Source organism: Lygodium microphyllum, chromosome 9 (assembly GCF_053477565.2).
Source record: "Lygodium microphyllum isolate KBCC chromosome 9, Lygodium_microphyllum_v1.1.10, whole genome shotgun sequence".
In the NCBI taxonomy this organism is placed as follows: Eukaryota; Viridiplantae; Streptophyta; class Polypodiopsida; order Schizaeales; family Lygodiaceae; genus Lygodium; species Lygodium microphyllum.
Window position 1 is genome coordinate 30,821,729 of NC_141143.1, and position 27,680 is coordinate 30,849,408.

The following is a 27,680-nucleotide window of genomic DNA, read 5'->3' on the forward strand; positions in this document are numbered from 1 at the left end:
TGAAAGCATCAAGCTTGCGATACTATTCCCTAGGTGCTTGCTTAAGGCCATAAAGGCTCTTTCTTAACTTGCACACTAGGTGTTTCCTATCTTTTTCCTCAAAGCCCTTAGGCTACAACATATCAATCTCATTATGCAAGTCTCCATGTAAGAAAGCCATCTTGGCATCCATTTGATAGAGATCTAGATCTAGCGATGCAGCCAAAGCCAATACCAAGCGTAGGGTTGCCATCATGCACCATTGATACTTTTAGCCTCCTTCAAAATCATTGTCACCAACATAATCATTATTCCAAGTCTTCATTGACTTTTACATTGCCATCTTATTAATCATGAAAGTGGTGAGCTATCTTAAGTTATGGACTTTGTATAAAACAACTACAATGTTAGGAGGCTTACTAAGGCACACAACACATTTTTTTTCTTCTTTGACATTGGGAAAAACTCATAGCTTATATATTTATCAACATCTCTTGCCCACACAAATTTTATGATTTGATGGACCCTGATAAATCTCAAGATTTAACCAAGACTACTAATACTTAGAACCTTTGACTTTGACAGTCCCTTATTAGACAAATTGCATCACTCTTTGTGAAATATTTCATATAGACCCAATAAAGTAAACATATAGTGATCCTGAACCCTTACTCTGATTTTTGTGTTCTCACATTAGAATCAATAGCTTATTATGTTCTTAGAAATATTAATAGCATTTTCTATTTCGTTATGTCTATCTAAAAATATTAAGACGTACCATTGCCACTTCGTTTATGGTTAATTAATAATTTTACTTTGATACATGTAAGACATACATACACACATATTATTTCAATGATGCCTTCAAATGATAAAATTTAAGCTTGTACATACACACTCATATGCACAAATATGCGTTGTCACAATGCGTAGGGTTGAAGGTCACCATAGGGGTTTGGCAAGAAAACGGGATAAGATAGATGGAGATCACTTCTTCTTCATCTTCCACTTTGGAGTGTTGTTCATTGCTTGAAAACAACGATCGTGCGTCGTGCAATTTTGCCAGTCTCTCTTTTTACATAAAATCCCCTCAAATTGGCTGAAAGCTACATGCTTTCTTTTACATGTTATCCTAATCTAGAAGTTGTCTATAGTTTTATGGATTTTTTACCAGAGATAATATCTAAAAGATCAAAAATTGGCTAAAACTTGTCCAAAAATCTAATATTTTTGAACCATGGACACTTACACTAATGTCTAAAATGACATTGGGTCTCTAAATCAATAAGAAAACCACACTCTAGATTTTTTTACACGGTATGCGTGTAGTGACATGACAACATGCTCGTGCACATGTATACACACATGAATATATGTGTGCATATGCTTGCACATGCATTGACACACACATATACACACACACATTGCACAAATGCAAGTGAATGGGTGCATGCATATGCACATGCAAACACACATTACTTACATGAATGCATGTTAAATGCATTTTGTCCTAGTCATATTAAAGCTTTAATGTATTTTTAACCTAAAATTTTCATCTACTTATCATATTTTTCCAAGTCCTTTTGTTCCATTTAAGTATTTTAACCTAGCCGAGAGGCCCTTCTGATCACATTACCTTGTTTAAAAAAGGAAAATTACACGTAAACAACCTCCTCCCTTTCCTTCGGCGGAGCTTGTAAACAACCTTACCCGTAGGCTGGGAGCAGCAAAATGTGAGATTGTTTTCCATCGTGTGAACCTTCCGGCGGAGAGACACCTTTTCAAATTTTCTCTCTCTCTCTCTCTCTCTCTCTCTCTCTCTCTCTCTCCCCCTTCGCCCGATTCGTGTACAGTTCAATATCATCAGGCTGACTTAACAATAAGTTACCAGCCATGGCGATGCTTGTCCGGATGCTCACAAAGAAGGTGATGGGGGTTGCGTCTTCGCCTCCGGATCCACCTGCTGCTCCACGTCCTCCAAGACCTCCCAAGGTTTACCCTCAACAGTAAACTTTGTTCCGTTCCAACATATGAAGTCCGTTCTCTGCATGGAATGAAATCTCCATTCGGATCGTCTCCCGTCCTGAGTCCTATCAACGCTGGTTCGGCCTCGTACATCACTGTGCCACCTAGCATGCATACGAGAAGCAGAATGTTGAATGAGGAAAAAAGTGACACCTTGGATGACGTACATGTTCATATTTGGCACGTGCTGCAGTATTCTTTCAGGATTTTGGATTCTCCCACGGGAATGAAAATGTGCGTTTCCTGAATGATGGATGTTGAAACGGCCACTGTCTTCAGAATTTTGTGTTATAGAGGTCTTATGGGATTATGGATGCCTTCACAGTGTTCCGAAAAGAATGTATCTTTTCATCTTGTTGGTCTAGGCACAAAAACAGCTTTAGAATATGTGGAATCTTGGGCACTGGACGTTCTCGTTTTGGCCAACTCATTAAGACATTGGAAATCTTTACTTCATTTCGGCATGATGCATGGGATAGCATTGAATACAGACTAATGCTGGAATAAAATCTGGGATGCTTCACCCACAGGGGAAGCAAGAAACTACCAACGCTTGCTTGGATTGGCAGAAGTGGATGCTGACCTCTAGAGGCTTAGACTTTTGAGCTTAAATGTGGAGGAGAATCATCGATTGTCCGCCCATTTTTATAGGTATTGGTGGAGCTGAAGTACATAGACTGTTGATTATTAACTAGTTACGAGTAGAGTGGAGGGCTGTATTTTCAAACAGGTTTTATGTTTACTGACATGAGCATTTGAGCACCAATGGACACGAGGTTCTATGCTTAATGCTGATAGGGTTCATGCTTCTGGGTTACAGCACATCACCATATCAGCCTATGAGCACGAAAATGGCACATGCCTGTGAGCAAAAATTTCAGCTTTTAACATAGCATCCAATGAAAACTGGCAAAAACAGATCAGATCAATTCTTTGAACTACATAATGAACAATAATGATAAAAAGATGCCTTGAGCTCCATAAAAAAGTCCCTATATGTGAAAAGTGTAGAGTACTTGAGCTGCTAAACTCAAATAACATACTTCTAAAGAACATTTTCAGCATAATAACAATTCAGACCTGTACTTTTCAAAGAGGTAAACTGTGTTTAATAAGGCTAAGGTAGGTGCATACAGTTATAAATTCAAAGACTGATTGTGTAAAAAACTCAGAGCAGGTAATTGAAACCTCTTTCAGGTATGGTTTGATAATTGTAGTATTGAGGACTTTGAACTGGGGCAAATACTTGGAGCTGGTAGCTTTGGGCGTGTTTCAGTTGCCAGGCATATCAAGACAAACCAAGTCTGTGCAGTGAAGTCACTTTCTAAAGCTTGCATCTTGAAAACCAAGCAGGTATGTACCTCTAGGATGGAGGCCTTTGGAAGAAACTGTAGGTAAAGTTCACCCTAGTTCATACCAATGTTTGGCCAAAGCTACCTCACATCCATGCAGTGGCTTGCATCTGTTTTATGATTAATTAGTCAGCATGTAGATTGTATCCTCGGGCTAATTTCTGATTGCAAATGTGAGACAAACTTGTTTGTCTCTTTGAGCCTCTGTTGGGTTTCCTGCTTATAGACTTTGGGGAGGTTATGTAATCGTCAGGGGTGATGGTTCTATAAGATTCTGCTTAATGATCAGTCAGCCAGGAGAATCAAGACTGTGTGTCTGATCGAAAAGTGCTCCTTTTTGAAGCTTCTCCCCACAGGTTGCTCATGTAAAAGCGGAGAAGGATACTCTCCAGAAGATTGATTCACCTTTCATTGTGAACTTACTTGGGTATTGTCAAGATAACAAGTGTGTACATTTGGTCATGGAGTACATCAGTGGGTAAGTTTATGGTGTTTTACATTTGACCATTATGATTTTAACCTGTGTTTTTCTCAAATGCCACTCTGTCTCGTTTTCTTGTTCCAGAGGAGACTTCTTTGGTTATTTGAGAGCGAAAGGAAAGCTTGATGAGAAGGCTGCTGTATGTGATTCCTTATACACATCTGGATCATGAGAAGGAATTATGAAATCCATGTTCTCAGGGTGCTTTTGAGACCACCCTAATCATCAGTTATATAAAAAGAACCGTCTCTCTTTGCTGTTTGGTTGCAATCACTAATCATGCATTCAAGGTGGTAATAGACGAATTTTCCAGCTTTTTTATGCAGCACAAGTGCTCCTTGCATTTGAGTATATCCATAGCATGGATATAATCTACAGGGATTTGAAGGTATCATCAGCTCGATATAATTCATATGTCCTTGTGTGCTAAATCAGGTTGCAAGATGTGCAAAAGTTAGCTACAATTTCTAGTAAATTTTCCTGAAACCCATTGTAATTTTGTTCAATGTTTTCTCTTATTGTTTTGTTGTGAATTCTGCTGCTGAAAAACCTACAGCCTGAGAATCTTCTTTTAGATGAACGGGGATATTTAAAGGTTGCTGACTTTGGGTTTGCAAAGAGAATCGATCATCGAACATTCACATTATGTGGTATGATTGGTGCTATGTATTGGTAGTGAAGCTGGTCTAACATTTCTATAACATTGTATTGGTTTGCAATATGTAGTTCTTTGTGTATACTTGCAGGGACACCTGATTACCTAGCACCAGAAATGCTTTTAAACAAAGGACATGGAAAACCAGTTGATTGGTGAGAACATCTAATATTGTATGGTTATTTAATTCATTTGAACAGTGATGATAAGCATTTCACACCTTCACACTGGAGTACCCAGCAATATTCATGTAGCATTTAAGTTATGCTTTTAGATTGCATGTTGGCTTTTGGATGTGTCATTATAGAGATACATGTGAACCACTGAATTAAGAAGTGTTTGGCATTTGCAAATCAAGGGATCAAGTGTGTGTGTGTGTGTGTGTGTGTGTGTGTGTGTGTGTGTAGAAGAAGGTTGGTCCATCTGAGAGAATTGATGCCAAGGGGCCTACTGCTAAACTCATAATCCTTATATTTAAAGAAGCTTCAGTATTGTGGGCCAAACCACTTTTTTTAACATGCATATGAGGATAGATGCCCTGTTTGTCATGGTGCAAGAGGATATGTTTGGGTTCCACACAAGTTGGACATGAGAATCATATACTAGCTTGGGCTCTAGTATCTACTATCAAAGGACACAACACGACTGAGGTGATGATTTGTGAAAGCAAACCAACATGAATTGTGGAGTGCATTTTAGAGTGGTTGTTGAGACTCATTTGATGGTTTAAAGAACCTCAAACAGAGAGAGCTTGTCATCTTTGCGTGCCGGTGAAAGTGATATTCTTCACGAGTGGCAAATGGTCTCCCCATTAATTTTGCTAATTCCAACAAAGACAACTGGATGGTTGGCCCCTATTAGTGGCGTCACCCAAGACTCCTTTGAACTCATACTGTGCCTAGCTTGGATCACTATCTATGTATCACTTGTCCAAGTTGACTTGCCCACCATACAATCATATTAGTCATGCATGAAGTCTAGATGCATGTCATTTTTGTAAGGAAATGCTAGGGCAAACATAGAGAGTAAAACACACAACTATGTGCAGTAGTGGGCCAAGTAAATTTTAATGTGTCATTATTATGGTGATTTTGGCATTTATTGCTGGCTGAACAGCATTTAATGTTGGCCAACTTGATCATATTTATGGCATATTTTTTACCTATATATTCAAGCTCCCTCCTCCATAGTCATTCATGTTAGAGATTAGTCATCCCTAGACTAGCATTTCTCAGGTCACCATTGGTGCAATTAGTTCTCTCGGAGGTACTCTCGGGGGGCATTATTCATTATTCATGTCAGTCAGTGGTCATTTTTAGTAGGCATAGTGTACGGGCAGTTTATTAGGCACGCGATGATGCCACGTGGCAGCTGGAGGATTATTTGCTGATTATTTTATTCATTTGTGGTGTAGTTGGCAGTTTTCTGATTAGGTTGGCCACTTGCATTATTTTATGGCATTATTCTTGTGATGACTGAAAATTTTCCCTCATTGCATTGTTCATGGGCTCCTCTTGTCTATGTGAAGGCTCTCCCTGTTCAAAAGTGCTGTTAGGGATGGCCACTCTCCCCAAAATGCCTTGGGAGTTCATATTTGCTGCATTCACTGATGGGCCATGCATACCAGATCTATCCTCATGTTCCTTTCCTTTCATTTGGAATTCCATCCACTTAGTGAGTTGGGTAGCAAGGGTGTCCATAGTGGTCTTCATATGACCAATGCCTTCCATCAATTCTCTATGCCTCTCAGCATGCCTTGTCTCATGAGAACTGAGGGTGTTAGTGAGCGCGCTGAGGTCCCCTAAATCATGAGAGTAATCTTCATCTTCCACCTTAGGGTTATTTTCAGCCCTCGAGATTTGTAGTTTGAATAAAGGAAGGCCCAGTCACAAATTGTGATTGTTGGAGTTTCCATTTTGTGTCTCTCTTTCTTACTCTTGCTCTCCTGCCATAGCTCTTTCAAGCAAGCTTCGATCTTTCTCACCTTTCAACTGGTATCAGAGTATGGATTTATGACTACTCGAGCTTGGTTCGTGACTCCTTCAGCTTTCTATTGATTACCTACACTCATTGGGTCTCCTTCTTGGTAGCCATAGCTGACTCTCTCGAGCTCCTGTCACTCCTCAGCTTTCCGAGTACCTACCCGGCCCCTTTGGGCACCCTCAAGCCATTGCATCAAAGGTATTTCTTCATTTATTTCAAGGTTTCATTGAGTTCACAGGTCTACAGGTCTCAGAAGAGAAAGGGAGCAGCATCATTGAAGCTCTCATGCTCCTGTGCTTCATATCTCATCATAGACCTCTTGTGGCTACTTGAGGCTTGTTGTGTGTCTTCTTTGGCACCCCCTTGAGCTTCCTACTGTCAGAGTGTAGCGATGTGGAAGCGTAGGACAAAGACTTAGAGAGAGTGAACACAGAGAGGAGAGAGAAAATGAGACAGTGTAAACATAGAAAATCTGCAGTGTAGTATGCTATATAAGAGTGCAGAAATATACACGAGGGCAAAGGAAATATCTGTGTGTATCTCCGACTTGATGACCTCGATCTTCGTCAGCCCGAGCACAGAGCACAGTTTGTCTCAGCCAACAGATCTCAAGACCAGAATCTAAATAATGAATCAGAGTGTGCCACAACGTGACTATAAATAGCCAAGAAATAAAGGATACCCAGCACCAGGTTGACTGCATTAAATGCAGCCGATTGCAGTAAAACTGTTGTCCGACTGTATTAGTGCTACGTGGCATCCTGCCATATTGCTGATGTGGTATCCTGCGCTGTCCGTATGCTGCTAACGTGTCATTTGCACTTTGCCGTATGCTGTATATTGTTGAATTAAACCCTAAATGTGTAGAAACCCTAACATAGCCTGTCCAGGGGTTGACTCTACCTCTAACACCCCCTCTTAGATCTTGGATCAGGCATCAGATTGAGGGATCTGGAATGCTGCCGAAGAAGAGCTTGGGAAAGCGCCTTCGTGAACAAATCTGCAAGATTATCTTTGGTCTTGCAGTACTCCACATCAATGGTCTGATCCAGAAGCTTCTCCCAAATGAAGTGATACTGGATATCAATGTGCTTCGCCTGGGCATGGAATACAAGATTCCGCACCAAGGCAATGCAACTCTCATTGTCGCACCATAGAAGAGTAGGATGAGTCTGGGGGAAGCCAAGCTCCTCCAACAATTTCCGAAGCCACACAACCTCACACGTGGTGGAAGACGCAACCCCATACTCCGCCTCAGTAGAAGAAAGGGCTACCGTGGGCTGCTTCTTGCTACTCCAAGAGATAACACCTGTACCCAAGGTGAAATAGAAGCCTGTAGTAGATTGTCGGTGGTTCACATCGCCAGCCCAATCCGAGTCACACCAACTTGCAAGAACTAGATCTGAAGCATCTGAACCTGCTAGATAAGAAATCCCTAAGTCAGAGGTGTCCCTCAAATACTGAAGAATCCTCAGGGCAGCTTGCCAATGCACCTATTTGGGTTCACTCATGATCCCCGCCAAAAGACCCACAGCAAAACAAAGTCAACACGAGTGTCGAGAAGCCAAATCAATGACCCAATCAACTGACGGTAGTGGGAAGTATCCGTCAAGGAGAATCTGAGTGTGAAATGGCCTTCCAGTTTGGATCCATAGTAGTAATGGGCCGACAAGTCTCCATCTCAAAAGTCACCAAGAGCTTCTGAATGTACCTTTGTTGAGAGATGAAAACCCCCCTCTGAGACTGATAAATCTTGTGACCCAAGAAGAAATGAAAAAGCCCCAAATCCGTCATCTCGAATGTCTGATGTAAAGCTGTCTTGGTCTCATTGACCTTCTGGGCATGATTCCCTGTCAGAATCAAATCATCAACATACAACACAAACAACAGACGACCAACCTTGGAAGTGTGCACATAAAGCTCCGGATCAGCCTGGGACCGCCGATATCCCAACTTCGATTGAAGAAACGAGTCAATCTTCTCGTTCCATGCATGCGGAGCCTCCTTGAGGCCATACAAGGCCTTCTTCAACTTGTAAAATTTTCCATCCGAGGATCCAAAGCTAGGAGGTTGCTCAACGTAGATGTCCTCCTGCAAGTCACCATTCAAAAAGGCCGACTTCACATCCAACTGATAGACAGGCCATCTCCTATAGCCAGCCAAGGCAAGAACAGCTCGAATAGTCTCCATACGAGCAGTGGGGTCAAAAGTATCATGGAAATCAGTGCCTGGGCATTGAGCAAAACCTTTAGCAACAAGGCGAGCCTTGTGCTTGTTCAAAGAACCATCGCTAAGGTACTTGGTTTGGAAGACCCACTTGACACTAATCATCTTCTTGTGAGAGGGACAAGGCACAAGAGACCAAGTGTCATTTCTCTCAATAGCCTCCAACTCGGCTTCCATAGCCTTCCGCCAATGATCAGACTGCAAAGCCTCCTTTATTGAAGTGGGTTCATGATCCTGCATAATATGGGTCAGCAAACAATAGTTGGAGCAAACAAGCTCCGTAGAATGTGCTTGGTTCCTTCGTGACCTCCGCGGTCCATCCTGCGGTTCCCGCTCCTCAGGGACCCCCTCGATCCTTGAATCTCGGAGGGTGTCACGGGCCTAACGAGGAGGATGCTAGACCTCTCCCCGTTGCTCTCCATTTGTTGAAGACTCAGGAACATCCACTGGAGGAAGCTCCTTTGGGGTGGCCGGTGGAAGTGAAGACTCTGAATCAAAAGAAGAATCTCTATCAAAAGACTCTGGCTCCAAACGAACTGTCTCGGGAGTCCAACTCTCCCTTGGATCTCCAAGAACGGGGTGCTCCTCACCCCCCTCTGTGGCCGGAACTTCCACGAACCGCACATCTTGGCTCATGTAGACATCCCGCTTGATGGGATCAAACAGACGATAACCTTGGGATTGGGAGCTGTAGCCAACAAAAACTTGTCGTTGGGAAGCCGTCTCGAACTTGCCACGCTACGTCTTCGGAATGTGCACATAAGCGTCACACCCAAAGATCCTGAAATAAGAGACATTAGGCTTAGTCCTGAAGTAAGCCTCAAAAGGTGTCATTATGTCAACGGCCGAAGTTGGAGATCGATTGAGGATGTGAACTATGGTAGCCATTGTCTTGGCCCACAGAAACTGAGGTGTCTGTCGGTGCTCCATCATGGTGCGCGCCATCTCGATCACACTTCGGTTCTTCCGCTTCAAAATGCCATTCTCTTGGGGAGTGTTGGTGTTAGCAAACTCCTGGTGAATGCCCCTATTTGCATAAAAACGAGCAAACTCATTAGACATAAATTCACCTCCCTTGTCTGAATGCAAGGTCTTCAGTCGCCGGCTAGAATGGTTCTCCCCAAAGAGAAGCCAATCCTTGAAGTGAGAGAAAGCCTCCGACTTTAAAGTCAAGAAATAGGCCCAAGTCATCCTGCTGTAGTCATCTATGATCAACATGAAGTACAAGCTCCCCTTTAGGGACTCGGTCCTCATCGGGCCACAAAGATCCGTAGATACAAGCTCCATGGGTAAAGTAGCCCGCCTCGAAGCTTTATCGGGAATCACATCCCAATGCAATTTCCACGAATGCAGGAGACACGTGGCTGATGGCTCACCACTATATTTGGCAAACCTCGGACAAACGATTCTCGTGACGCCTTTCGAAAGTACTCATAGTTTAAGTGGCCAAACCGAGCATGCCATAGCTCGGACTGTGTTTGAGAGGTAAGAGCTGTGGAAGACTTCAATTTGTAGATGCCATCCTTCTCATACCTTGCAAAGAGTACCTTCCTTGATCCATGATCAAGGACTCAAACAATGTCACTGTCAAACTCCACCAAGAGGCCAAGAGCACAAATCTTATGGACTAAAAGCAAATGATATCCCAAGCTTGGCACATGCAACACCTTAGAAGTGTGGATACCACCACATCCATCTGGAATAAGCTGCATCTCACCCCGTGCAACAATAGACACAGAAGAGTTGTCTCCAATGAGAATCTGCCCACTCGAAGGTCGCAAATGGGCAACACCATCGGAAGGAGTCATCTGCCATGAGGCACCACTGTCCACAATCCACTCTCGAGCCTGGGGAGCTGTTATCGCAGCATCAAAGTTCTTCGATGTAGAGTCCTCAATGACTACTAAGTGTAGAAAAGTAGCTGATGAGGGTGTAGCCACCGCTCCAAAATCCTTCGTGTCCTTCTTGGTGTCCTTATTGTCTTTGTCCGGGCAATCCTTCTTCCAATGACCGGTCTTACCACAAATATGGCAAGTCGATTCCTTCTCCTTGTCCTTCTTGCATTTGTTGTCCTCCTCCTTCTTCTTTTGGCCCTTCTCCTTCTTCTGAGAGCCTTGACTAACCAATGCCTCCGATTTGGAAGCTTTCTGTCCCTTCAATTGTTCCTCTTGGTCCAAGACCATAGGAACCAACTCTTCCCACTGCAGAGTCGACTCTCGCCCTGAAGGAATAAGGGTGGAATAAAAAGTACCGAATTGTGGCGGCAACTGGGACAGTAAAGATCTCGCCATGTCTTCGGAGGAAATAGGTTTCCCCGCATTTTGAACCTGCATCTAAAGCTGCCGAAGCTTGTTGATGTGTTCTCGAAGCGAAGAAGACTTATTCACGTACAAGGTCCGCATCTGCACCTCTAAAGAAACCCTCTTCATCAAGGTCATCCGATTGTACATTTGGTCGAGCTCCAACTATATCTCTTGAGCCATCGACAAGTGCTCAATGTGAGCTATCACGGTTGTAGTGCAAGACAAAAAGAAAAGAACGAATCCTGGCATTCAGTTTGTCCCAATGAGATTGGGCCTTGGTCAACTCCGCACGAGCACTGGAAGAGAGTTTGGACTCATCTAGCACCGAGGGCTGGTTGATTTCCTCCAACACAAGCTCCTCCAAATCATAAGACTCCAAAATGGCTAACATCATTACCTGCCAGATGCGGTAATTGTCACTATCAAGCTTCTGATCCGATGGAAGAGCCGGTAGGATAGGCACCTTCCTCTCCATGATCGCCTGGAACTACAAATCAGCCTCTGTAGACGTGTTCACCTACAAGGCCTGCACAAACGCAAAAGCAACCCCCTCTGATTGTGTAAATGCAGCCTGGTAGGGCTGTTTCCGTCTCTGCCCATACCTTCTTCACCCGCCGGAGGTGATGAAAAGGTAAAATCTGCAATGGAAGACCTAAAACACAGCCTTCCTCCCCTTCAAACAGTAATAACCTGTAGCAAATTCACCGACTAGACTCCTTTCCCGCACGCCCACGCTCGCTTCAGCCTTGATCCGATGCGCAGCCCTCCCGCTCACCCTCGAATCCTGGAAACGCAGCCTTGTGTCGCGCTGAAATCTCCTCTTCAGATAGGTTCAGCCCTCAGTCAGTCCATCTTCACCGCTCTGATACCATGTCAGAGTGCAGCGATGCGGAAGCGTAGGACAAAGACTAAGAGAGAGAGAGAGAGAGAGAGAGAGAGAGAGAGAGAGAGAGAGAGAGAGAGAGAGAGAGAGAGAGAGAGAGAGAGAGAGAGAGAGTATATTAACGTCACTAAAAGGCCAATGTGGCCTATGAGACCAAAGCAGTACATACAATGATGGTGTGTTTCTCATCTGGAACGAGAAAAGATGAAAAACATGCCTATAAGACTGAAAAAGAATGAAATAGTGTCCTATAAAAAGGGAAACATGTCAGTGATCTGAAAGTGAGAGTAGAGAAAGGAAAACTCTCCATCAATGATATGTCTGTTCTCTAGGGAGGTGTATCTCTACATGGCTAAGGCATCTCGGCATCTGTCTCCTGTAGCGCTCAATGATGGCTTTAATTTGTCTGTGGTGTGGATGTCTAGGCCTTCGTCCGGGTGGACGTGGGCGCCTAGACCGGCTAAGTGCCACTGCTCTATCCAAAGGGACACCTACAGAAGATGAGGTCCAATGATGATGTACTCCTGTAGGCTGTGTGGCAGTAGTAGTGGTATCTGCCATACTCAGTTTTGTATCAGTGAAAAAGTCAGTGACTCCTCTCTGTCTATGTGAGCCGAGCTGTGGGGGTCTCCTACTCCGTAGAATTGTTGTTGTGCGCCTCTGGAGCTCCAAGAGGAAAAATCCCAAGCATCTCTGATCCTCAAATTGCATGATCCGTCTCAAGGGTCCAAAACCCTCTCGAAACAGACAGTGGTATCTACCTCGTATGTCATAATATGTAGTGCATCGGCAGATGTAGTGTTCCTCTGTCTCTGGCTCTCTGTTGCATAGTGGGCATATGCGTTCTTCTGTCTGTATACCCTCCCATTTGCTTGTCTCAATCCTCAGGTGGTGGGATGAGGTGCGGATCTGACCAATAATTGTGCGTAGTCCATGAGGCAGCTGTGTGTCCATGTAATTGGGTCGGGTGATGAAACCATCCTCAGATACCTGAAGGAAGTGTGTTTGGTAGTGTGCCATCCTTGTGCCATGGGGGGAGGGGGTTTGGATCCAGGTCTTCTCCGTATCTAACTTCAGTATGTCTGCTCTGATCACATGGTTTAGCTTTGATTGGCTTAGGTCAAGTGTAGGGCAATCCAGGCTATAGTCAAAGGGGGGTAATCTGTCAATCTGCAGCCCATGTAGACTCATCCATGTACTCATCTGAGCATACCAATAGTGTCTGTCACCGTCTGCTACTAGTTGTCTAGAAGAGGCCAGGGCTAGCCATGGGTATCTATCTTGGGGGAGCTCCCATAGTCTATGTATGAAAGTCACTGCCTGGACCAAGGCCTTAGCCACCATGGGTGATGCTCCCAACTCAGCTCTGATAATCTCATGTAGGGTCGAGCTCTTCGCTCGTATCATGCGTGAGATCATCATGACCAGTGGTCTTTCCATATGCTCCCATCCGTCATAGTATTCCTTCCCTGGTCCAGCATGGTCTCCCAAAGGTTGTCTCCTCGTGTGAAAGAGACTCGGACCCCAAGTAGCTGCCCCATATAGGAGCGTGGGTGTAACCAGGGTGTCAAAAAGCCACAGTTTGGTGCGCGGCTCATGAAATTGTATGTGAGCACATTGCCTCTCCAATGCACCTAAGGCTGCATATGCTTTTGCCAAATGAGCCTATGATGTCTCTCTCCAAGAGAACTGTAGTCCCTTCAATGTGACCCCCGAATAGACATACTGCCTAACCATCTCCACTGGCTCTCCATCAAAAGTAAACTGGTGCTCAGCTCTTGTCACCCAAGCAGCTGAAGTGTTAAATACCATAACTTTAGTTTTCCCAAGGTTCACCTTAAGATCTCTATCTCTCCAAAAAGCTGATAATGCATCCAAGTGTCTATTTAGTCCCTCAGGTGAGTTAGATATAAGTACAATATCATCGGCATAAAGCAGTAATGGTATCAGCACTCCAGCCAGGTTGGCTCCGGCCCCACCAGTCCTATCCACATATTCTGAAATTTCATCTATATACAGCCCAAAAAGTGTCGGTGAAAGTGGACAGCCTTGTTTCACCCCAATGGTGCTATTGACTATATCTGAGATGCCCTCAGGTGTTCGTACTCTACCTGTCACTGTCTCATACAGGGCATAGATACTCCATTGTATCTCTACGGGCACATCAATGTTTTACATTCTTCTCATGAGTCTAGCACGTGGCATTGTGTCAAAGGCCTTGCGAAAGTCCACAAAACAGCAATAGATCTTTTTCTTGAATGCCTTGCCTTCTTCAATGATTGCCCTCAACGTAAAGATATGGTCTAGAATTGTATATCCCCTCTTGAAGCCAGCCTGGCCTTTTGACCTCAGGCCATGCATCTCGGTTCATTCACTCAATGCTTGTTCCAAGATAGAGCCATATATCTTGGCCAGCATGTGTCCAATCATGATAGTTCGGTAGTTACTAGGTAGCGCGGGGTCTCCACTCTTAAAGAGCGGCACAATAACATGGTCTGACCAACAGGTTGGAAATCCCTCACAAACTGCCCTATTAAAGATGTGAGCCAGCGTTGGTGCCAGAATATCACAGGCATGTGTGAAGTGTTCAGCCACTAAACACAGAGAAGAGAGAGAGAGAGAAAAGGAGACGGTGTAAAGCAGAAAATCTGCAGTGTAGTATGCTGTATACGAGTGCAGAAATGTACACAGGGGTAGAGGAAATATCTGTGTGTGTCTCCGACTTGATGACCTCCTGAGCACAGTTTGTCTCAGCCAACATATCTCAAAATCAGAATTTGAATAATGAATCAGAGTGTGCCACAACCTGACTATAAATAGCCAAGAAATAAAGAATGCCCAGCACCAGGACTGCAGTAAAACTGCTGTCCGATTGTACCAGCACCATGTGGCATCCTGCCGTACTATTGATGTGGCATCCTGCGCTGTTTGTACGCTGCTGACATGTCTTCTGCACTCTGCCGTATGCTGTATATTGTTGAATCAAACCCTAACTATGCAGAAACCCTAACACAGCTTGTCCAGGGGATGACTCTACCTCTAACACCTACCACCTTGAGCCAGAGCCCAAAAACGTGAGCAGCAACCCAAGCAAATCAGTGTGAATTTGCGCCAGTTCATAGCAGCCCCTGGACAGCTCATCCCAATCATTGATAGTCTCATTTGGGCACTATACACTTGGTTTATGCTTGGCATTTGATCGCGAGCCCTGGCATTGAGCATTGATGTGATTTACTTCAGGTTTGGGACTGTTATACATAGTTTACAGGCAGCCCACAGCAGTGTACATTAGCATTTTATGTCTGGACCACTTTGGCATTGACATTGGTTGCCTGGTTGGTCCCGAATGCTCCCCGAATGCTAGGGAATGTATGTCTATGATGTGAGATGCTTTTGGGGCTGAATTTGCTCAGCCATTGACTGTTTTACATAGTCCACAGGCAGCCCAAAACAGGGCAGCTCCCTATCATTACATTTTATGCTTATGCTACATGGTCATTTGATGCCGTATTATGCCCGGTCAGTGCCTATATATATGGGAAAGTATGCCTATGGTTTTGAGCTTGGATTGAGCCACTGTTTGCTCAGTTTTGGACATTTATTTGATGTTGGAATATTCAGGGCTGAAGCTCATTTGCTTATGTTTGGATATGCCTATTGGATTCGGGCTATGTCTTGGATGTATACATTGATGTAGTGACTCTCTGGGATTGACATAGAGCTTGGATTTGCTCTCGGATCATTGGTTGAGCTTGAGCTCGCTTCGCATAGCATTTGGATCTCCATCTTTGATGTACTTATGGCATGTACTTTGTTTATGTCTGACTGGTCTTGACATGCTTAGCTTATGCCATCTCTATATATTCTACTTACATTGTCTTGGAGTTAATTGCTACTGCGGCTTACTTGGGCTTGACATTTGATTGCTCAAATTTTACCTTGGCTATTTCTTGGCTTGCCAGAGTTATAGTTTGGATGTACTTTATGTCTATGGATACTATGCATCGATGCTACAGAGCCTATATGCTCAGGATGTCTCATTGATGCTTGATCTTGGACACTTGTCACTAGTGCACTCTCAGATGCTTTGTTTGAGCTTTTTTGCTTGACATTTACGGCTTTTGTGCCAGTGGGAGCATCTTGATACACTTGACAGACAGAGCAAGTGGATTTATGCTACTTGAGCATTTGGATACTTGAGACTGGGATCTTCACTTGGATGTTACATGGTTGATATGCCGTGGTTCTCACAGATGTACTTGGGCTCATTTGGGCTTTGCACTCTCTGAATATACACCTATTTGTGTTGGGTCTTGCCAGTGTTGTGTACACTTTGCCCTATTACACAGGGGGTGTGTCGGCTTACTGACGGATTCATTTGACATGCTTGGGTGTTTGCTCGATGTCCGTATGACTGTCACATGTTGATTTATGCCTGCTTGATGTTGGTTATGCTTTGACAGTCAATGGTTGACTTGGTGCATTTATTTTGCCTACAGTTTTGCTCTCATTGTACTTGGCTGTAATCTATTAAAGCAAGCATTTATGTATGGACTGAAGTGGAATTTTCATGTTAAATCATCTTGATTTTATGTACTTTTGATGGTACTTGGCAGGCAGTATCATTAGCTATCAATTCGTGATCATTTTGCCTTGATTTTGGTGGTATTTTGGCTATTTACAGTAGAAAACAGTGAGCAGTTTTGAATTGTCTGCATTGTTTCAGCACATAGTATGGCATCTTCTTCCACTGACAGTGCTATCTTCAACATCATTAAGCTTGATGGTACGAATTATGCCTATTGGAAGAGCCAATTTTGGTAGGTATTGGTGCAGAAATTGCAGATAAAACCACTAAGGTTGTATGGAGAGTAGCTTGAAACTATGATTGATGACGAATGGATGGAGCTTGATGAGTTATGCAAGTGTACTCTCATCTTGTCTCTCACTGAACAGGTGCATTACAATGTGGTTGAGGAAGCACAGAGTGCTTGGTAGCTTTGGGATAAGATCAAGAACCTCTATGACAAGAAAAGTTCGGTAAGTCAAATGTATTGGATGAAGCAACTTACGGACCTCCGCATGAAGGAGAATATGACGATGTCTGCTCATTTGAGCTAGTTCTATGCTATTCTCAAGAACTTGACTTTGTAGGGCATTACCTTCAATGATGAGGTTACTCCATTGTTTTTGCTTGGGACTTTTGAGTGAGTCATGGAATGTATTCTGCACTGCCTTATGTACTCTTGCTACTATTTTGAACTTGCCTGATGTAGAGAGTGTTTTTTTGCAGGAAAAGATCAACCGTAAGAGCTTGGATGTCTTGTGTGTCGCATGCTTTGACTGTTAGAGGCAGAGATGGTAATGGAAAGAATGACCATGGCAGAGACTTGTAGATGTCTAGGTCTAAGTCGCGCAGCAAGTCTCGTGGAAGAAATGCAAATGTGACATATCATCATTGCAGAAAGAAGGGTTATATACGCCCACAGTGTCATGAGTTGCGCAATGAGAAGCACAAAGATAAGGGAAAAGACAAAGTATAGGAAACGTCATTCGATCGCAGTATGGTACTTGCGAAATCTAGTGTGAAAATCAAGGAAATAAATGTCATGCAAACTGAGGATTCCGATGGGAAGTACATTCTTGCAGCTAGTTCTTGTGATGACACCATATTACACCATGCTTCATTTCATGTTACACCATGCTGTGAGTGGTTCCACTCCTACCGCACTGTCTCTGGTTCAGTTCGCTTGGGTGATGACAGGTCACTTGCTATTGTTGGTATTGGGGATGTATAGTTGCAGTTCTCTACTGGCAGAACTTTTTTGTTACAGGATGTACGTCATGTACTTGTGTTTACACGCAGTCTTATGCCTGCAGGGCAACTTGATGATGCTGGGTTTCATGTCTCTTTTAGGGATTCTGCTTGGAAGATCACACGTGGTAGACTTGTGCTTGCTAGAGGTGCCAAGACTGGCAACCTCTATCCTCTTGTAGTTGATGGATTCTCTGTTGATCATGTTTTATCTGTGGGTTCCATCCCACATGTATCCCTTTGGCATGTCCGTTTGGGCCATATGTCATTGAAGAGAATGAAAATGCTCTTTGGTTTGCAGTACTTACTGTCCCTTGACTATGTATGTTTTGATTCATGTGAGCATTGTCTTTATGGCAGACAGACTAGGAATACACATAAGAAGTTTGGTAGGACACGCATGAGTGAGCCCTTGGCAATGGTACATTCGGATGTTTGTGGGTTCATGCCCTGTCAGTCTATGGGTGGTGCAAAGTATTTTGTGACATTTATTGACGATTTTTCACGTAAAGTCTGGACTTATCTCATTAAGCTTAAATCCGATGTCTTGGTTGTGTTTCAGAGATGGCTTGCATTAGTTGAAAACAAGACTAGGCATAGGTTGAAATGCCTTAGGACTGACAATGGGGGAGAATATATGTCACGTGCCTTTGAGCAGCTATGTGACGAAAAGGATATTAAGCGTTAGTTGACCGCCCCCTATATTCCACCCTGGAATGGTTTGGCTGAGTGGATAAATAGAACCATCCAGAAGTGTGTATACAGTATGCTTAGCCATATAGGTCTATCACAGAGCTTTTGGATTGAGGTAGCCAGTACAACTGTGCATATCATAAATAGGTCACCTTCCAATGATTTGGATTTTCAGGTTACAGAGGAAATATGAACTGGGAAACCTTCGTCTTATGCACATCTACGAGTCTTTGGATGTGAGGCATACTGCCACGTGTCCAAGAACAAGTGTAGTAAGTTGGATCCTAAGAGTGTTAAATGCATTTTCCTTGGCTATGGAGATGTAGGCGAGATGGATTACTGCCTCTGGGATTCGCAAGCGTGGAAAGTCATCCGCAGCCATGCTGTAGTCTTCCATGAAGACAAGATGCATAAGCAGCATGAGAAGGTGGTAGAGATACACGGCTCTATATTCCAAGAGGAGCCAGGTGCTTCTGCATAGCTAGTTGGATAGCCTGCAACTGCAGTTGGTACATATGGATAGGGTGTTGGATAGGATGTTAGAAATGCAACAGAGCCTGTAGTGAGACGGTCTACTAGAGATAGATGTCCCCTTGATAGATTTGAGCCCTCGATGCATTATGTCTTGGTTACTGATGTAGGAGAGCCTCTCACCTATGATGAGGCTATGCGTAGGGGTGACAGTCACTCTTGGAAGAGGACTATACAGCTTGAGATGGACTCCTTGCATAAGAATATGATTTGGGATTTGGTTGCATTGCCTAAGGGTAAGAAGGCTTTGCCGTGCAAATGGATGTACAAACTGAAAAGTACCCTTGGACACTCCAAGCCGGCTTATAAGGCAAGACTTGTTGCTAAGGGTTTTAAACAGGAGTATGGAGTTGACTTTGATAAAGTCTTTTCTCCTTTGGTTAAGATGATCACCGTACGCTTGGTTTTGGCCTTAGTTGCACAGCTTGACTTGAACATGTATCAGATGGATGTCAAGACTGCATTTTTGCATGGGGATTTGCATGATGAGATTTACATAAAGCAGCCTAAGGGCTTTGCAAAACTTGGCAAGGAGTACCTAGTGTGCAAGTTCTAAGGGCTTTGCCGTGCAAATGGGTGTACAAACTGAAAAGTACCCTTGGACACCCCAAGCCGGCTTATAAGGCAAGACTTGTTGCTAAGGGTTTTAAACAGGAGCATGGAGTTGACTTTGATGAAGTCTTTTTTCCTTTGGTTAAGATGATCACCCTACGCTTGGTTTTGGCCTTAGTTGTACAGCTTGACTTAAACATGTATCAGATGGATGTCAAGACTCCATTCTTGCATTGGGATTTGCATGATGAGATTTACATGAAGCAGCCTAAGGGCTTTGCAGAACTTGGCAAGGAGTATCTAGTGTGCAAGTTGAAGAAAAGTCTTTATGGCTTGAAGCAAGCATCTAGGGAATGGTATCATAAGTTTGATGCCTTTATGCAGTCACAGGGCTATAACATGAGTGTTATGGATCCGTGTCTTTACAGAAGAAAGCTCATGATGGCTCATTGCTTATTTTGGTACTTTATGTGGATGATATGTTGATAATAGGGAAAGTTCATGATGAGCTGGATGCTCTTAAATTTCAGCTGAAGAAGAGCTTTGAGATGAAGGATTTAGGACAGGTCTCTCACATTCTTGGTATGTGCATTAAGCGCGATAGGCATCAGAAACTACTCTACCTCTCATAGAGGGAGTATATTCATAAAGTCCTTGAGCGTTTCCGCATGCAAGATGTAAAGCCTATTGGTTGTCCATTACCTTCTTATGCGAAGGTCTCATAGCCGATTGTTTGCAGACAGATGAGTAGAGGGCCGAGATGGTCAAGATCCCTTATGCCACGATAGCCACTCGTCCAAATATTACATTTGCAGTTGTTGTGGCACGCTATATAGCTACACCTAGCAGGAAGCATTAGGATGCTGTGAAGGATATCATGAGATACCTGAAGGACACAGCAGATATGCGTATTTGCTATGGCAGCCAGGATACAAGAGTTGTACACAGACTCTGATTATGCAAGACATACAGATAGTAGGAAGTTCACTTCTGGCCATGTATTTACCTATGTTGGAGATGCTGTCTCTTGGATGTCTCGGGTTCAGAAGTGTACGACTCTCTCTATTACTGAGGCCAAGTATGTTGTAGCCACCAAGGCCTGCAAGGAGGCTATATGGTTAGGCCGTTTGGTTCATGACCTTGGGATTGATGCTATACCTACGCTGTATTCGGATTCTATGAGTGCTATTCAGCTAGCCAAGAATCCGGTCTTACATACGAAGATGAAACACATTGAGGTGAGGTATCACTTCATATGTGGGGTTGTGGAGGACAAGTCTGTTGACCTTGTCAAGATCTCCACTGACGAAAATCTTTCAGATTTGCTCACGAAAAGCCTCACTATTGAGCGCTTTGCCTTCCTTGAGAGGTTGATGGGCGTTGGATGAAATGACGTTTTTCCTCATCTTGTTGTTCATGTGTACATTGTACTGTCTTTTCTTTTTCTTTCACTCCTCATTGGGGCAGATTCGCCTTTAAGTGGGAGGTTGTTGGGGGTAAAGGCGCCTCTATCTAGCCGCTCATGTATTAATACAACGACAGTAACCGCCACTACACATTGCAGGTGGCAGGTGCCCGTCACCGTCACTTTACTCTTTATTCTTTTAGTGATAGTTTGAATAAAGGAAGCCCAGTCACACATTGTGATTGTTGGAGTTCCCATTTTGTGTCTCTCTCTTTCTTGCTCTTGCTCTCCTGTCATAGTTCTTTTAAGCAAGCTTCAATCCTTCTCACCTTTCACTCTCCACTGCTCGTGTTTGTAGATTTTGTCTCTCCACAGCATGCGTTTGCTGTTTTTCTCTCTCTACAGCCTGTGTTTACTTTACACACTCTCTCTAGACTGCCGTTTGCTTTAGGTCCAGTCATACACAGGCTATGTTTACTGTTATTCGATATCCGGAGGTTGCTTGTTGTGATTCGCGATCCGTTCGGAGTATGACACACTCTCCAGCTCATTACCCTTGCCCTGATCCTTGAGATACAGGAGTTCGAGGTTCAATATTCATTCACTGCATAGTGGGTTTGCTGTATGAGCATTGTATATTCAGCAGTCATATCACTTCATTTATTTTCTGTGTTCATTGTCTCTGAGTTACCCTAACCCTAACTTTGTTCTTTTATCAGTCTGTGCTTTGTTGTATGGTTTTTGTTTGTGTTTCTATGTTAGGGTATTTCTTTACAACAGTCATGTGTGCTTGCCACGTTTTGAATAAGTGCTCTACCAAGGCATTGAAAAATGTGTCGTCTTTTGAGGCTTGGAATAGCTGGAAACCTTCAGTTGGCCATTTTCATACTTTTGGGTGTCTTGCATATGCTCATATTCTCAAAGTATAGAGAAAGAAGTTGGACAACAAGGCTGTCAAGTGCATATTTGTGGGGTACAATAGTGAGAGCAAAGGCTACAGATTGTATGATCCTATTTCCAAGAAAGTCTTTGTCAATAGGGATGGATTTTTGATGAAAAATCAGAATTATCTCTTGTTGGTTTTGACACATATCAGGCTGCAAATGATGTGTTTGAAGTGTTGTTGCCTATTTCTTTTGGTGATATAGTTGGAGCCTCAGTAAATGAACAAAATGTTCAGCCAGTTGCTCCATTAAGTAGTGCAGAAATTCAGCCTATGGTGGCTGATCTAAATATTCAACAAGATAGTAAATTTGAGGTTCATCAAGAGTATATACATAATCAAGAGGCTAGGCAAATGCCTAGATGGTACTTGTAGACTTTAAATGACAGTTATTTGGATGCTCCTCTTGCTGGTCGTACTAGAAGACAAGCACGTCTGCATGATCATGCTATTATAATGGAGTCTGTTATGGCAGCATATAGCCATTGGTACTAAATGGGTCTATAAGCTGAAGAGAAAAGCGGATGGATCCATTGATATGTACAAATCCAGGCTTGTGGTAAAAGGATATGCCTAAAAGAAGGGCATTGATTATGAGGAGACATTTGCTCTTACATCCCATATGACCACCATTCGGTGTTTGATTGCTTTGGCTGCCCATTATGGTTGGATTGTGCACTAGCTTGATATTAAAATTGCATTATTACATAGGGAACTTCAGGGTGTGTACGACAGCCCATTGGTTTTGTAGTTGAAAGATTTGAACATCGGAACACTTCCTATGCAAGCCAAAAATGTCTTTATATGGTTTGAAACAAGCTCAACAAGCGCGGTATGTAAAAGTTGATGCCTTTTTACTCAGCCAAGGGTTCATTAACAGCCCGTCAGAGTCTACTTTTTATGTATGCAAAGAGGGGGAATCCTTGTTGGTCATTTGTCTTTATATAGATGATCTTTTGCTCACAAGGACACATGCTGATCGGATTTCAACATTCAAAAAAAAATTGTAGCAAACTTTTGAAATGTCAGATTTGGAGCCTTTTGCATTTTTGTTTGGGCATTCAGTTTATTCATGATGCTAGAGGCATTGGATTGTCAGAGTCCATATATATTGATAAACTCCTTCAGAGATTTGGCTTTTAGGATTGCAAGCCAATTAGCACACCGATGGAGACTGGACTCAAGCTGTCTTTGCATGATGACAGTGATTTGTTTGACATTCATACATATGCAACATAAGGCCAGATATTCAGTTTGCAGTTTCAGCCCTGAGCAGATGTACACACAACCCATGCATGTCACATTGGCAAGCTGTGACGTAGGCTGGGTTATCGATCAATGTAAGTGATTAATAAAACTTGTGTCTTGTACAGTGTTTGAAACCTTAACATATGCCTTAGCTGAAAGAAGGGTGTGTTAAGTAAATTTTACATAGAACCGCTCCTGATCCCAAGGGGAGAGCAATATATGCAATGGAAAGGTTATTGCGACTATTCTTGCAATCTTTGGAAAAGAATACCATTGTTTTTGTTGATTGATCGAACAACACCCTAAATGCTTTCACAATTCAACTCATTGTTAGTTGTTGTTTGGATGATTATTCCAAGTGCTTGTGATTGATGGTAAGTTCATGGCAAGGGTCTATGATGACAAGTTGCCATGGGAATAAATGAATGTTTTCTAGAATATGATATTAGGTTGATTGCCTTGATTGTGCTTGATCTTTAATTCGATTAATTAAGGAAATGATATTTTGCATGGGTGGATCATCTCCAAGATCACACCGCGGGCACTACTCGATTTATAGGCCGAAGGTCAAGTGGTGAAAAGGGCAACCACGGAAATGATGTTTCACTCCTAGGGTGCTTGTGGGTCAAGTGGAGCTCTGGACATCCCTTTCCAGTCTGAAACGGAGTTGAAGACGCCAACGTCTCTGGCATTGGAAGATTATATTCTAGATAAAGGATGGGAATTGTGGTGCCATGTGATTTGGACCAGTTAATTCAATAGGACAGAAGGGGAATACAATTTCTCCTATATGGGTACGAGATAAAGATTAAAGTGAAGGTAAGTTACGAAAAATGTGTTTTTTGTTACTTGCAGGGTACTAGAATTCTTGGATTGCTTTATGCCAAGGGAAGACCGCTGCAATTGCTCTCACTCTCTCTATTGTCTATTGTGTGCTTTTAGCTAAGAGTTGCTATCTCCACTCTTATAGCGTCCGGGGGTAATCTTCAACTTGTACACCTACTTACATGGCAAGTTACAATTTCCATTACGCAAAGAAACGAAATTCCACGTATGATTTTTCTGCAGTGAGTTATACGTTGATTTTTCTCTCTCCCAAGAGTGACTATCATCTCTGTGTATAGCCTCATCATAGGTAATAGACTCACTAGCATCTGTCACCATAACATAATCCATGGACGATGCAAATCGATCAGGCTATCGTCTATCTCTAGTAGACTTGTGGGGCTTGTATATCTTGTCTAACATCATGGTCCTGTGCCATTGGAGCATCAGTTGCCATAAGCTATCTAGCAAGCTGTACAATAGTAGGATGCTCCTCTTAAAATATTACCTTACATACCTCAATGATTTGCTCAGGTTGCTTATATGTTTTCTTCTCATAGAAAACAACATTATAATTGCGGATGACCTTTCGAGCCTACAAATTTCATAGGCGATAGTCCATCTTACGTACATGCCCATAACTAAGAAAGATACATTTCATAGACTTAGGGTCCAGCTATTGTGATTGTCCTTGGGAATATGGCAAAAAGCCTCATAACCAAAGATATGTAAATGAGCATAAGATGGAGGTTTTCCAGACCATACCTCTTTAGCAACTTGATAGTCAAGAGCAGTGCATGGGGTTCGATTAATCAAATATATGACAGCAGTAACTGCCTTAGCCCAAAAGTGTTGTAGTAAGCCTGTTTGGCTAGGCATACTATGGACTCGCTCTTGAATGGTCTTGTTCATGTGCTCAACACCACAATTTTGGGGCGGGTTGTATGGGGCGGTACCCTCTCATCACAAAATTGCTAAAAGGCTTTCGATACATACTCACCCCCGTTGTCAAATTGTAGGCATTTCAGTCTATACCAAAACTGATTCTCAACAAAAGCCAGCCAACGTTGGAATGTAGCCAAGACTTTCGATTTTTTGCTTTATGGGGTATGCCTAGATCTTATGTGAGTAATCATCAATGGAAGTAAGGAAATGGGTAAGTATTTTCATTCCCTTTAATGACATGTACCCAAGGCAATGATGCCATAACGATACATGTGGTACTGCAGCCACTACCAAAACATGGTTGATAGACCCAGATACAAGAAAGGGATATGGCATGATTGGTTGCTTTCATTGTAGAGGTCTAAATTCCCTACCAATGGAAAGTTTTTATTGGAGGCTTCTTATTGGGGGTCTCCCCATAAAGGATATGTTGTGCCGTTGCAAGATCTCCCTTGTCTTTTGTAGTACTACTTATCTTTTCATTTCTTTCTTAGTTGCTAGACAGGCTTGGGGTTTCGTTTCTGGAGTACGGACTTCAGTTATATGTTAGCGTACAATCATTTGCTCTTGGGTTTTCGGGTTAAATGCTGCCCATGACTACTTTATGGTCTGAGCATACCCATCTCTTTCATTTTCTACATTGGATTCGTCTTCAGCACATGTAATGGACACACAATGCATTTATTCTTGATTTGGCCTCAGTTATCCATGGTCATGTGGACCATGTCCGAGGATTGTTGTTGTGGCAAGTTAGTTCCATGATATTTGGTGCTGTGATCCTCAGAGAGGTCATTGCTCCATGGATGGATATCATTGGCACCACCTTGGTTGTGCTCGCTTCGTGATTCCCCTCTCTTGTCATTGTACCCTTGTGTTATTTGTAGCCTTATGGCTCTATGTGTTGTTTTCTACCTGCCTTTGAGTCTTCTTGATTGACAAGAAGGCCCTTTGTAGATATTTCAATTCATTAATTCAAACTTAATTCATGAAAAAGAGAAGAATATATTTTTGATGTTTAAACTATTGTAAAGAATGCAGGTGGACATTTGGAGTCCTTATTTATGAAATGTTGGCTGGTTACCCTCCTTTTTATGATGATGGTAAGGTTTTTATGCATCTGCGTAAGGTTATCTGCATACTTTTGGTCATGGAGTGTGAGCCTCATGTTTTGACCAACTTATATCAGATGTTAATGGAACTTACCAGAAGATACTGGAAGGCAAATTGAATTTTCCAGGTCATTTTTCGAAGAGGTATAAGAAATGTTATCACGACTTCTTTTTGTCTGTCACCAACCGATCGAGAGCTGAGTAGTGGTTGACTGTCTTGTGCCGTAGTGCCAAGGACCTTGTGAAGAGGCTGTTGACACCTGACTTGACAAAAAGGTCTTTGAACTCCCCAAACACCCAGCTCTAAGTGGTCTGTCGGGTTTAAGCATCTTTTGTTTCTACTCTGAACCAAAGCAAAATACGAAGTTTTCCATCATTTTAGATGAAGCCAGCAGTGACTTGCTCACTATGCTAATGAATAACCCTGTGAAGCAGAATTGGCTGCCTGAGAGAGGGAGTCTCTGAGATTAAGAATCACCCTTGGTTTGCGAGCGTGAAGTGGGAAGATTTGATATGCAAGAAGGAACCAGCTCCACTGAAACCAAAACCTTTGGTAAGGAGTCTACCAGTACTTGATGCACCTACTGCTAAAAGGAATACACCTTGAAATCACTGAAAGACTTATCATCCTGGAAAACTCACTGCAGGCTTCACCAAATGATACATCCAATTTTGACAGCAACTTTGAAGCCCCACCTGAGGAACAGTCCATTATCTTAACTGAAGAAGAGCAAGCTATGTTCAGAAATCTATAATGGGCGTGCCAGACTACAAGTAGTTTTCTTGAAGCACGGAGGCGCCTAAGACTGGAATCCAAGTTCGTGAATAGTCGCAATGACTGCTGTTGATTGCACGGCTATGTCATGTTTACTGGTCTCAAGAATTGATCTTCAAAAGAGCTCTGTATGAGCTCCCGAGCTTCAACCCTTTGAGTTCGCTTATGTCTCGGAGAAGAGTGAAGCATACGTTGACTAGGTTGAGTTAGGTTGTCTTTTAACGTTGAAAGGGGAACGAATTTTATATTTTGAGATCTTACCAGACAAGCTATTCTTGTATGTATGAAATATTTGGATTTGGTTCTACCTTTGGCTCTGTTTAATGTCTTTTGAGGCCTGTGTGGTTTGCTATCACAAGCCCTGAATGTCCCGTGCAAATTAGTTAATCAGTTGGTTATTTTAGGGCAAAAGAAGTAGTGATTGAGAAAAAAACTCCTAGAGAAAGGTATCAACGCAAGATAGTAGTTTATTAGAGAGTGAAAAGGGTTGAAAATAAGCAAGAAAGTATATATCTTCATAGGTACCTTTGGCACCGTTTTCAGAGAAGTAGGAACCTCTGAATATTTTAATGTTAATCAAAACCATGGCAAAACTCTTTTCACTAGGCGTCAAACTTCATGTATACTTAGAGACTCACAATTTTATGAGACTATTAATTATTTTATTAATGAACAAAAAATTTCTACAAATAAAGCTAATACTTGCCCAAGTGTTGTAAGTGGGATCAAGCAACTTTCCTTTATCACCCACCAAAAGGGCTTGTTTTTGAGATAATAAGTTGTGAAAGCTAGCTTTGAACATTATGGTCTAACTTTAGGGTAGTTGTATAATTGATGAGAGTCTTCCTCTCGTAAGGCACACATTTGGGTGAAATGCTATCAAACTTAACAATCTTGTCTCTTATTGAGAGTTTTCTCAACACTCTTTAAAGTTCAACTTGTTAAAAGGTAT

The 27,680-nt window shown here is 42.7% G+C and overlaps 1 protein-coding gene across 2 annotated transcripts; it reads left to right on the plus strand.

The window, feature by feature from the left end:
• Nucleotides 1-1,786: 1,786 nt before the first annotated feature.
• Nucleotides 1,787-27,258, plus strand: LOC148030915 (uncharacterized). Of its 2 annotated transcripts, none has more exons than XM_087685636.1 (12): nucleotides 1,787-1,971; nucleotides 3,202-3,357; nucleotides 3,713-3,834; nucleotides 3,922-3,976; nucleotides 4,151-4,225; nucleotides 4,394-4,487; nucleotides 4,584-4,647; nucleotides 25,883-25,944; nucleotides 26,031-26,097; nucleotides 26,182-26,229; nucleotides 26,389-26,506; nucleotides 26,601-27,258. In XM_087685636.1, exons 1-12 carry the CDS (start codon nucleotides 1,873-1,875, stop codon nucleotides 26,706-26,708), a joined length of 1,068 nt encoding a protein of 355 aa, XP_087541762.1. In that variant the 5' UTR covers nucleotides 1,787-1,872; the 3' UTR covers nucleotides 26,709-27,258. The 2 variants fall into 2 exon arrangements, with proteins under 2 accessions (XP_087541762.1, XP_087541763.1); XM_087685637.1 differs by having other exon boundaries at nucleotides 26,082-26,097.
• The last annotated feature ends 422 nt before the right edge of the window (nucleotides 27,259-27,680 follow it).

Coding starts and splice junctions, on each gene's coding strand:
- LOC148030915 (XM_087685636.1), top strand. CDS start 1,873: ATGGCGATGCTTGTCCGGATGCTCACAAAGAAGGTGATGGGGGTTGCG. Junction 3,358..3,712: donor GCATCTTGAAAACCAAGCAG/GTATGTACCTCT, acceptor TTCTCCCCACAG/GTTGCTCATGTAAAAGCGGA. Junction 26,098..26,181: donor CCAGGTCATTTTTCGAAGAG/GTATAAGAAATG, acceptor CTTGTGCCGTAG/TGCCAAGGACCTTGTGAAGA.